The sequence below is a fragment of the Mugil cephalus genome, chromosome 23 (assembly GCF_022458985.1).
Source record: "Mugil cephalus isolate CIBA_MC_2020 chromosome 23, CIBA_Mcephalus_1.1, whole genome shotgun sequence".
NCBI classification, from domain to species: Eukaryota; Metazoa; Chordata; class Actinopteri; order Mugiliformes; family Mugilidae; genus Mugil; species Mugil cephalus.
The window spans coordinates 15,301,557-15,314,384 of record NC_061792.1 but is presented as its reverse complement, the minus strand read 5'-3'; the positions used below and the strand labels follow the sequence as shown (position 1 = coordinate 15,314,384).

General features: G+C 43.1%; 1 protein-coding gene across 2 annotated transcripts; it reads left to right on the top strand.

Moving 5' to 3' along the window:
- Positions 1-1,256: 1,256 nt before the first annotated feature.
- On the top strand, positions 1,257-9,828 carry dusp27 (dual specificity phosphatase 27). Of its 2 annotated transcripts, none has more exons than XM_047576232.1 (6): positions 1,257-1,327; positions 1,912-2,076; positions 2,436-2,554; positions 4,089-4,320; positions 4,403-4,620; positions 5,995-9,828. In XM_047576232.1, exons 2-6 carry the CDS (start codon positions 1,934-1,936, stop codon positions 8,769-8,771), a joined length of 3,489 nt encoding a protein of 1,162 aa, XP_047432188.1. In that variant the 5' UTR covers positions 1,257-1,327; positions 1,912-1,933; the 3' UTR covers positions 8,772-9,828. The 2 variants fall into 2 exon arrangements, with proteins under 2 accessions (XP_047432188.1, XP_047432187.1); XM_047576231.1 differs by having other exon boundaries at positions 1,262-1,327; positions 1,882-2,076.
- The last annotated feature ends 3,000 nt before the right edge of the window (positions 9,829-12,828 follow it).

The window sequence follows — 12,828 nt, the reverse complement described above, 5'->3', positions numbered from 1 at the left end:
ATAGAAAACACAACAACTTTACAGAAGACACAAAACACAACAACATTTCACGAAACACAATGACATTACAGGCAACACAACATTACAGGATACACAACAACACTTCAGAAAAAAACATTTCACAAAACACAACATTTGAGAAAACACAACAATGTTAAAGAAAACACGACATTTCACAAAACACAATGACATATAAAACACAACAACATTTACAGAAGACACAAAACACAACAACATTTCGCAAAACACAACATTTTACAAAACACAATGACATTACAGGCAACACAACATTACAGGATACACAACGACACTTCAGAAAAGACAACATTTCACAAAAGACAACATTTCAGAAAACACAACAACGTTAAAGAAAACACGACATTTCACAAAACACAATGACATAGAAAACACAACAACATTTACAGAAGACACAAAACACAACAACATTTCGCAAAACACAACATTTTACAAAACACAATGACATTACAGGCAACACAACATTACAGGATACACAACGACACTTCAGAAAAGACAACATTTCACAAAACACAACATTTCACAAAACACAACAACGTTAAAGAAAACACGACATTTAACAAAACACAATGACATAGAAAACACAACAACATTTACAGAAGATACAAAACACAACAACATTTCGCAAAACACAACATTTCACAAAACACAGTGACATTATAGAAAACACAACAGCATTACAGAAGACAACAACATTTCACAAAACACAATGACATAACAGGCAACACAACATTACAGGATACACAACGACACTTCAGAAAAAAACATTTCACAAAACACAACATTTGAGAAAACACAACAATGTTAAAGAAAACACGACATTTCACAAAACACAATGAGATTATAGAAAACACAACAACTTTACAGAAGGCACAAAACACAACAACATTTCAGAAAACACAACAACATTTCACAAAACACAACAACATTTCACAAAACACAATGACATAACAGAAACCATAAAATTTCAGAAAACACAATGACATTTCACAAAACATGACATTTCAGAAAACACAATGACATTACTGAAAACACCAAAAATAAATCTAGTGACAATAAATAAACATATGCAGAAAGAAATGTGTCTGAAAGAAGAGAAAAATGGGGGGTTGAGTGTGGTACTGGAGTAAAAGTACTCGAGTACCTGCAGCTCTGGTGTCGAGTGTCAGGACCTCCACAGGCCTGCTGGGCTGGGGGAGGCTGGGGGAGGCGGGGGAGGACCTGGTCTAACTTTAGGAGACTGTGTCAGTGTAGCAGCCGTCAGCTTCAGGGGAACACACTTCAGATCGAGGTAAGAAGCCGCACACATTCACTCACGGACTCACACTCACAGACTCACACTCACAGGTAGTCGGGCGTTTTGTGTTGAGCACAAACCTGTTGACTCCTGTTTCACAGAGTTTTCACACGTCTGATGAGAGTTGTGTTGCTCTGAGCTCACGGGTCCTGGTTGTTGCTGTCAGGCCTGTGGCTCTGAGGCAGCTGTCGTCTGTGAGCTTAAAAATAGACGAGCTGCAAGGCCTCATATCTCACACATGACACAGACACACACACTCACAGCTACATCTCCCTGGAAAAAAAAAAAGAAAGAAAGAAACAGGTCACTTTTATCACATCTTTATTTTTAACAACCAGTTAATTAATTAGAGAGAATCTTTTACACATTTGATTTGAAGTTGTTTCTGTTTGACCGCTCCTCCAGGCTAAGCTAAGCTCGTTAGCTTCTAGCTGTTTTATCTGGGGTTTACTTCACTTTGCCCATCGTTAATGGCATCAATTAAGTATCGTTAATCGATGCTCATGCTATGAAAGATTAGAGCATGAACAAAAAAACTGCCTGTTTAGTCAATACATGTGTTCGCTGCTGGCGGGAAGGAGCGAGGAGACCTTGGTTGCCATGGCTTCAGCCAATGAGAGCGGGGAGCGTGGCGACCAGACGGTGCCTGATGGCGACAAGAAGGAGGAGCAGGAGGAGAAGGAGCAGGAGGAGAGGAGCATCCGAGGAGTCCAGTCCCAGTACCTGCGCTGCCCCTCGCCCAGGTCGGAGAAAACTCGTGTCATGGTTCATGTTCACTGGGCTGGTGAATTATTTACGCATCTCACATGTGAATAAACCTTCACTAAAGATCCAGCTGAAACACATTTTACATTCAATATTAAGCTATTCAGATAATATACAGGTTCAAATATTCATATTTTATTTTATATTCATATTATTATAATAATAATGATAATATTTGAACATGCATATCATCTGAAGAGCTTATCATTGAAGTCATCTTCATTGAAAGACCCCTGCTCTAATCCACTAAAGGTTTTGTGCCCCCCTCCCGTAGACTACCTCTGTGGACGCCCTGTTTGAGGCCTATAATCCACATTTCCTCTTTCTCCTCTCACAGTTTCTCCATGGCCTCAGAGTCCAGGTTTTCCATGATCTCCGGCTCTGACGCCGCGAGCATCTTCATGGAGCCCATCCACCTCTCGTCAGCCGTCGCTGCCAAGAAGATCATCAACGAGGGTGAGAGACGAGCAGGATAAAGTCACACATGTGACCCTTAATTCCTCCATTAAACTTAATGACTGACTTGGGGCTGTGTAGGACGGGGGGGGGGGGGGGGGGGGGGGGTCAGATCAGACTCTTCTCCTCTCATTTAAATGCAGAGTGTGGAAGAATGAAGAGTCTAATTTGCATTAAACACACTTCGCTCGTAGTCGATCCACGTTTCATCCCTCCAGCTCGTTACCGTGCAGACACGACTGATTGAGGAAATGAGTTCGTAGGACACATCGCAGAGCAGACTCCTCTTCTGACATTAGTGGCAGCTTAATGGACGAAACCACTTCCGTCCGCTTTAATGGGGTGTTAGTCAGAGGCGTGGGTAACTGTGTCGGCCAGTGAATGGAGCTTTAAACCAGTTTCTACGTCAGTGTGCTCGGTATTGGCCCTGAACATTGACCCAGAGGGGAAACTAACAGCGTGTGCCAACAAATAACAGTGATCAGTGGAGCCTGCACTAATGAAATCATCTGCGATCAGCTCCACAGGAGGTCAGACCGCTGCACTGGGCTAATGATTCCTGCACATGTGCACTGAGTAGACACAGAGCGGCGTTAGCCTGAGGCTAACCGTATCAATCAATCAATCAAACTTTATTTATAGAGCACTTTTCATGCAAAAGATGCAGCTCAAAGTGCTTTACATAAAAACAAACAACAAGAACAATAGACACAAGAGAACCACACACGTATGAAAACACACACACTGAGGAAATGCTATCCCTCCCTCACCACCTTATAATAAAATATCAAATAAGTAAATAAAATAAAATAAATAGAAAACAATAACCAAACTAAAAAGGTACAAATAATAAAATAAGTTAAAATGAGTTAAAAAGCCATACTAAAAAGATAAAATGTTAAATAAATAAATAAAATAAATAAAAATAAATTAAAAACCAGACTAGAAATGTAATAATAATAATGATAAGTTAAAATTAGTTAAAAGCTCGTCTAAAAAGATAAAATATTAAATAAATAAATGAAATAAAATAAATGAAAATCAACTAATAACCAAACTAAAAAGGTACAAATAATAAAATAAGTTAAAATTCAATTAAAAGCCATAGCCATACTAAAAAGATAAAATATCAAATAAATAAATAAAATAAAATAAATAAAAATAAATTAAAAACCAGACTAAAAATGTAAAAATAATAATTAAATAAATTGAAATTTGTTAAAAGCCAGTCTAAAAAGATAAAATATTAAATAAATAAATAAAATAAAATAAACAAAAATCAATTAATAGCCAGACTAAAAAAATAAGTAAAAGTATGTTAAAAAAATTATAAAAATAAAATAAAATTCAATAAATAACCAGACTTAAAGGTAGAATTCAGTTGAACTGTATGAGTCCTGGTTTGCTGATTGAACAGATTAAAGAAAACTCAATGTCTTTCCATTTAGCCTCATAGGCTAACACACACCTGGTTCCTGATCTTAAAAAATGATCTATATGTCTATATATTTTAATGATGACTGATCCTCCTCAGAGCTTCCTCCTCGAGGCGTACGCACCGAGTCCGTCCCTGAGTCCATGCTGGAAAGCGCCGAGCAGCTGATGGTTGAGGACCTCTACAACCGCGTCAGGGACATGATCGACGACCGAAGCCCCTACAACACCCCGTGTGTGCTGGACATCCAGAGGGCCATGGTGCAGGACCGCCTGGAGGCTCCCGCCAACCCTGTGGACGAGGTCTGGCCCAACATCTTCATCGCTGAGAAGTGAGTCTGCAGGAAAAGTCTGGAGGAGGAAATGTCAAAATGTTTCTGCAAACTTGCTAATTATTTAATTTTTCCCTCTCAGGTCCGTTGCAGTGAACAAAGCCCGTCTGAAGCGAATGGGCATCACACACATCCTGAACACGGCCCACGGCACCGGAGTCTACACCAACGAGTCCTTCTACGCCGGCATGAACATCCAGTACATGGGCATCGAGGTGGACGACTTCGCCGACGCCGACATCTCGACGCACTTCCGACCCACGGCCGAATTCCTGGACGAGGCTCTGCTGACACACAAAGGTCAGAGAGGACGTTTTCTGGCCTCAGGACCAATCAGATCTAATGAATTCTATTAATTAATGATATAATCTGTCTCAGGGAACATTATTAGTTCTAATAGAGAACGTGCCAATGGATATATTTAACAGTAATAAGCTGACTAATTAAAATGATGAATTCGTCTGTATTTAATGAATGTTATTATGCCCTTCAGTGATTCTGAACCGATCATTACATCATTCCTCAGAGCTCTTCCTTGTCTATCATCATCTTTGTTGGTCCCATGATCAAAAACATGTTTTTCTCTTCATCTCTCACAATCAGATGTGTGAAATTCGGATTCCTTGCCGACATTTATTCAACAGTGACAATACGTTCACTTCACCAGATTTGGCCAAAAGCAAATCTGTGTGGGACACGGTGGAATATCCCAAACAGCTGATCTGTGATATCTGGTTTCTGAGAAGTGTTTTATGAGACCACTGTCTGAGTTCCCGGAAGGCGACGATGCTGTCGCAGTATCGACTGTTTCTCTTATTCATCACAGTTGCAGCTGATCCCCCAAAGTGGTGGAAAAGACGTCAGCAACAATAAGTGAATACGATCAAGATGAATTCATGATAAAACCAGGGCGGCGAATTAAACCACACATTTCCAAGCACTGAAAGGCAGTAAATGAGAATTAGACACGGACGAATACGCAGCTGGGAGAGATGAATGAATGAATGAAGGCTTTATTTCGAACACGAGAAAACTCACACACACGAACAGTGTTGACATAACGTGTCCGAAAGGGCGTAGGAAGAAGCTTATTTAATGCTTCAGCTTCTCCTTTCTCAGTAATCAGTTGATTTCAATTCACAAATTAAAATGTTTGAACCAGCACCTCATCAATATACATATTTATGTATGTACTTCATATATGTACATTTTTACACACAAAACAAAAGAAATAAATTAGACATAGGGGGTCGCAAAATCTTTGGTTGATTAGACATTTTTTTTATATATATTTTTTATTTCAGCCCCCACAAATTTACATTTCGCCAACAGAAGCTAACAGTGCATGATATATATCAGTACGTCTATGTTTACAGTTTCACGGCCATCTTACTGAAAATAAATACTTGAATAGCTTAATATTGAATGCAAAATGATAACAATAATAATGTATATTTATAAATAGCACTAGGCCGTGATTAATACAGAGCACATATAGTAGGTAGGAGGTGCCTACTTAATCTCTCCATCAGGTTGGGGTCCTTGGCCTGAAAAATGTTGAAGAGAGATTCAATATTTATTAAAGTTCTGCAACCTTGAGTTTTTTTTTTTGTTTTTTTTTTTTAAATATGCATGAAATTGTGGATGAGTAATCACCGTTTGCTTCTCCTGCAGGGAAAGTTCTTGTGGTTTCCATGATGGGCGTCAGTCGCTCTGCCGTCCTGGTGGCGTCCTACCTGATGATCTTCCAGCACATGAGCATCATGGAGGCCCTGACCTCCATGAGGAAGAAGCGCGCCATCAACCCCAACGAAGGCTTTCTGAAGCAGCTGCGGGAGCTCAACGAGAACTTGATGGAGGAGCGCGACGACGACGACGAGACGCTCAGCCAGTGCTCGGTGATCGACGCTCGTGCCCGCGCTCGGATCTTCGGCGAAGGCGGGGATGAGGACGATGACGATGACACCGATAAAGAGGACGAGCAGAGCATGATCGAGGTGAAAGCTCAGTCCATTATGATGGAGGAGGAGGAGGATGGGGAAAGTGTGATGAGCAGCGTGGCCTCGTCTGCAGCTGCTGCTGCTCTTAGGAGCGGACTGATCGGTGTCCAGAACGGACACGACCACCAGGCGGCAACCGGGGCTCAAGAGGAGCTAGTTTTGCCGGGGAACGACGGGAGGGAAGATGACGACGACGGCATCGACAGCGTCATCTTTGAGTGGCAACGGAGAAATGAAAAATACCAAAGTGAGGAGTGGTGGGAGGCGCAGCTGAACAGCGACGACGAGGATGGAGAATCTGTAGCAGGACGTAAGACGAAAGAAGGTGCGGACGCCGACGTGGAGAGCATCACCAGCGAGGACGTGCGAGCCGTGAAAGAGCGCTTGAAGCGACGCAACAGACGTCCGCCCTCGGACGCGATGTCCACCTCCAGCTGCACGAGTTACTCTGACCTCTGGAAACAGCGTCTGAGGGAAATCGAGGAACAAGCTGCTGCGCGCTACCGCAAGAAAGAGGACGCTGAAGAAACTGAGAGCACCGCCACTGAAGGCCCTGGAGGGAAGAAGAAGATCGACGATGAAGTGGACAGCATCCTCTCTGACACCACCTCCATGTACAACTTCTGTCAAAAGAATAGAGAGAAGATGACGCCTCTGGAGCGTTGGCGCGTCAAGAGGATCCAGTTCGGCTGGAACAAGAAAGACCGCGAGGACGGAGATAAAAGTTCTGTTTGTGACGGAGAGAAAGGGGACGGCGAGGGAGAAGCCAGGGCGCCGTCCTTCCAGGATGTCAACCTCACGGCGTATCAGGCGTGGAAGATGAGGCAGCAGAAACGCCTCGGGGAGGAAAACACCGAGGAAATCTTGGAGATGAGTCGAGGAGAAGACTCGGCCACAGCCAAGAGAAGGCAAAGGCGCGAGGAGATCCTGGAGCGCTCAAAGAAAACTTTAGAAGAAAGTCAGTCCATGTGTGGCTGGGAGTCCGAGAGCTGCGTCAGTGGAGGTACGATTCCCCTGTCCGCCTTCTGGGCCGGAGCTGGTGCCCAGGGCCCCCCGAGCGTCGCCAACGATGACAACATGTCCATGCTCAGCGGCCGCTCGTCGGTCATATCCTCAGTTTCACAAGCTCGCAGTACGAGGTCGGCACAGTCTGGAGTCCCGGTGAATCCTCCGGTTCCTCCCATCCTCCCGGTTCCAACTGTGCAGGGGCCTGGGGGCGAACCGATGGTCAATCTGGCCAGCATCCAGAACTGGATCGCCAACGTCGTCTCTGAAACAATCAAACAGAAGCAAACTGAAATGAGTCTGCCTCCTCCGTCACGTGCCGGGTCTGAACTCAGCTTTGGTGGTGCAGGAAGTGTCCTTTCGGGCCGAGGGGTGGATGACGACAAAGCGTCCTTGCTGAGCGGTGCTTCCTACTCCAGTGCTCTGGCCCAGGGGCGTGGTAAGGCGGCGTCGGTTCTCTCAGCCGGGGGGTCAAGCAGCATCTCAGGTCTCAGTGGTAGAGGCTCCGTTCTGGGCTCCAGCCTGGGTTCGAGCCTGGGCTCTAAGAAGAACAAGATCACCACCACCAGCGTCCCCCTCTTCAGCCTCTTCCAGGACCAGGTCGACCTGGGCAAACTGGACGCCATAGACAAGGAGATCAAGTCTGACATGAGGGACAAGATGGCTACGTACGAAAAGAAGAAGATCCTGGAAGACAACAAGCGCAGTACTATGTACAAGAAAAAGAAAGCCAAAGAGGACGAAGATGAGGAGGAGGAAAGAAAGAAGAAAGAGGAAGAGTTTCTCCAAGAGACAAAGAAGAAGGAGAAACCAAAGAGGACGTTCGGTCTCTCTGGGTGCCTGAATCTGAACCCCGCGCTGGAAAAAGGTAAAGACACCAGCATCGACGACTGGCTAAAAAGTGTCAGGCCTCCTCCGAGGAAACCGGCTCCAGGAGCAGAAGCAGACGATCCATATGATGATCTTGACGCCTCGGCTTCTGAGTTCGACTTCTCCAGCCGCAGAGCTTCCTACGCTGTTGAAGAAGAAGAGGAGGAGGAGGAGGAGGTGTACGGCGTGGCCTCCAGATACCGGTCGAGGTTACACGAAGATCCGTCAGGTGAAGACAATGACTATTCCTGCAACGGGTTCACGCAATCCCACGGCTACAGCCGAGCAGGGAGGTCGTACGCAGCGTACGAGGAGAGCGACGAGGGAACAGAGAGCTACTCCTCCAGGAGAAAGTTCACCCATCACTCGCGGTATGAGAGCAGCGAGGCAGAAGGGAGGAGCAGCAGGAGGCAGGAGGCCAACGAGGTGGAGGAGGAGGATGATATCGCTACGTTCATCGCCCAAACCAGGCAAAGGATCAGAGCTCGGGCGGCGGTGGAAGCTGAAGACGACGAGGTGCTCGCTGCTTGGAGGGCGCAGCAGGAGGCAAAGTCACAGAGCAGGAACGAGTCATAAAGTAAAAACGTGAAGAGCCGTGAGGTGGGTCAGTGTATGTTCAGGTCATTGGATTTTCCTTTCAGAAAAGGATATTAAAAGAACAACAAATGGTTTAAGTGGTTAAATTCAAAAATTAAAATTTAGTCCTGAATGGATAAACAAAACTTTATTTTCCCTGCTTCTAAAAACAAAAAATAAAATCGTTAGAAACAAAAAAAAGCGCACGTTTTTTTTTCATATTGTGCGACCGGAAGTTGTTGTTTTCAAACTAAGAGCGTGAATGAGGACGGCGCTGTGTAACGGAAGTTGATGTACGTTGTTTTTCGAAACAAGAGTCTCAGTGAAGATGACATGGCTGCAGAAAAGCCTTATATTCAGGTAAAAAAAAAAAAAAATAAATAACCACATATAATCAGGGAATAGTACCAGCTAACATTACTCTGATATGCGTGCAGACATTTCTGCAGATGAAAAGCCTTGTTTTGTCAAAAATCACGTGAGAGTTAGCCTCCAAAGACATTTTAGCCTGGGCTAGCTAGGGAAACCACACAGAGAAGTTATATTTTTGGACGCTTTAGCCAGAAATACAGCACCATCCTCATGCGTGCTCTTACTTTGGAAACGACAAGTTCTGGTTGCAAAATATTTGTCGAAAAACTTTTTTGTTTCTGTCTTTTTTTGAAACAGAAAATTAAACCGGTTTAAACGTTTTATTTATCCATTCTATACCTTGATTAAGCAAAGTACCTTGAATTTCAAATTTTCAAAAATGAAAATCAAATTTTTCGTCCTTTTCTGAACGGACATCCAACGACCACAACATACAGGGACCAGGGTGGATTAAGGGCTTTTTGTTGTGCACAGCAATAATAATAATGATCGATATGCAGTATTCACAATTGTAGAGAGAATATGCACTTTTATCTTAACTGCATCCAAATATTAGAAAAATGTGAATAGTGAAGGTTCTTCCTCAGTTATGGTTTTGTTTGCACCATTTCTTTTTTTTTAACATAAAACACGTTTAGTGCAAATTAACAAAATGTATTATTGTAATAAATGCTCTGGTAAATGATGGCTGGTGCTTTTGTGTCTTGTGTAAAGATGTGGATATAGATGACAATAATAAGAACAAAAGTCGCTCATAAATACACCAGTCTGCACAAACTCTGCAGGCCTGACTCTGTTTCTCATGTTAGACTGCCACCTGGTGGATCACATGTGGTTTTTGACTTTTATTCAAGTATTAATTGTATAAATTGATTTCTTTGGGAGCGTCACTATGTTGTGTTGAGGAAAGAACACAGTGGAATAATTCATGCACACATGTGAGACCGTAACACACACTACAGCTTATAGCGAAGCTTTACGTTCCACGGCAGGATAAACCACGGTGGGAATGTTCATTAATCTGCAAGCCAGAGTCAGAGAGGTTCGGCTGAGGTTTTGCTCTGACATTTACAATTTATTGTCACACCTAAACCTTTCTTATTGATTTTAATGCTCATGGCTGCGGAGGATTATTCAGTAAATCCAGAGTTAGCATTGATTCGAATATTTATAAATGTTTTTTGTTAGTTTGCATCTTTGTGCATCTTGTTTTCCTCTACACTCGCTGTACATTTTCCTGATTCCTGCTGGAGGATTCCAGAGGAGGAAAGGGAGACCATACCTGACAGATTAAAGTATTATGGGTCTGATCACACACATGAAGCATGAGGCTGGAAACGTGGCCTCCAGATTGAGAAATGACGTTTTCAGCCAATCTGCATGTACGAAATCCTTTTCTGACCCCATGCGTGTTTTTTTTTTCTTGCTCCTGGTTTGAACTGAGCTGTAAACGTTCCCTGCATGATGGCAAGCTGGTGGGCGGCTGCAGACTTACTGGACGGTCTGGAGGAAAACTCGATCGTGTCTCAGGTTATTCAAGCTGTCGGCTTGTTTGGAGACATCCTATCATTAGAGGACACGATGGAGTCGATGCTCTCTGAAGGCAAGAAGACGACGGAGGAAGGTGATGGTGATGATGATGATGATGATGATGATGATGATGATGAAGAGGTGGAAAAGGACGGAGGCGATCAATATACTGAAGGTTGGGTGGATAAAAATGAAGAAGAAGAAGAAGGGGGTGATGGGAAAACTGAGGAGGAGATGGAAGGAGAAAAAGCACGAGAGGAGTTTGGGTTAGAAGAAGAAAGATACGGAGGAGGTGTAGTGAAAGAAATTAACATGGAAGCTGCACATGAGGAAGGTAAGAAGGAAGATGAAGGAAAGACAGCAGAGGTAGAGAAAGACGCAGGAAGACACGATGAACAACAAAGAGAGGAAAAGGAAGGAAATGAGGACGTAGAAAATGAGCAAGAGATTCAAGAATATAAAAATGAAGAAGCAAGAGAAGAACGCGAGGGTGACAGAGCAGAGACTAAAGAGCTGGGTGAAGATGGAGAGACTGAGAATAAAAAAATATGTGAAGAAGAAGAGGAGGAAGAACCAGGTGAAGAGCCAGGACACCAGTCTGATCCATCAACTTCCCAAAGAGTTCCACCTCCACAAAACCCTGAATGTGATGAGTCTGAGGACGTTGTCGTGAGCAGCTGCAACGCTTCAAGACAAACTGTGACGGACACACATCTTTCTGGTTCTAATGTTCACTTGGAACTTAGTGGACATCAAGAAATCAGAGATAACGCACCAGAACCACTCACAGGTAGATATTAAATCATTTATTTTTATCCAGAGCCGTATATTAGAGAGAGTCTGGTCAACTCGAATCATGGCGCCATGTTTGTTACATCAGAGGTTAGATTCTACAGTGTGACCCTATGGGGCGGATGTGCTGTGTTGAAATAAATGTCTTATTTTCACCATTAACAGGCCTATAAATGTTATTACCAACGTCTGTCAATATGTCACTTAAATATCCCAGCGTCTACTTACTTTAAATATCTTGAATGAGTCTGTAAAATGCCTTGTAGCTCAATCACCTCATCAGTCATGGAGCTGTGTTTACCTTCTCCTCAGCCTCCGTGTTCATCCATCACCGTTAAAAGGTTCAAAATTATAAATACTCAGAAATAGTGAAAATTAAACTAGTCTTACTGTTATTTAGTGCTATCATTATAGCATTAGCACACTAGCCATAATAACTTGGTAGTAACCGAGGTAAAGTTACGTGTCTATTAAATGTGTCTACATGGACATAAACTACATGAACACATGGGTTTCACAGTATATATGACGCTAGCTGCTGTTTTTCTAAGCCTTTAGTCTAGATAACTAGCTAGCATAAGGCTAGCATAAGGTTAGCATAAGGCTAGGCTAACTTCAAACTTCATTCATGTGTAAAGTGGTGTTGGGTGTTTCTGAGATCAAGGATCAAATTAATGATGGTGTGACTTTATTTTTCTATATAAAATCTTAACAAACGTCACATAATAGAGAGAAATCAGTTGACATCCAGTTCTAACTTTTAATCTAATGCTCCATAACTTTCTACATTTTTGTGTCCCCAGTGTTTTCCTGATCCTGACTTATTTTAACTTTTAATCCAACTTTATTCTCTGTTCTAACACGACGCCCATGAAACACACGAATCAGAAGCTCAGAACCAATCAGCATAGCAGAAATGCTTCTCTTATTTTATTTGGCGACACCTGTGGTCACTGGTGGTAACTGCAAATACATGGATACAAAAGAGAAAATGTAACAATAATGAATATGTAATTGAACACAAAGACACGGATGATATTTCTGTTTCCAGAGCTACAGGCATCAGATTGGAGGCCAGAGACGCAGGAAGTGATGCAGATGGATGAGCTCGGCCTGAGTCAAGACTCATCCAGCGCAGGAAGCCATGTGATGGAGGGCAAAGAAGAGAAAGGTCAAAAGTCTTCCAAGATCAACGGTGAGGTGGATACGGCTGGCGACAAGAGGAAAAACAGGCGTCCGTCATCAAAGTACAAAACTGTGTCCTACAGGAGGATCCACAGAGGAAACACCAGACAGAGGATTGATGAGTTTGAGGCCATGGCTAAGTCATTATAAACATTGACGCCTTATTTATCCTCTGCTT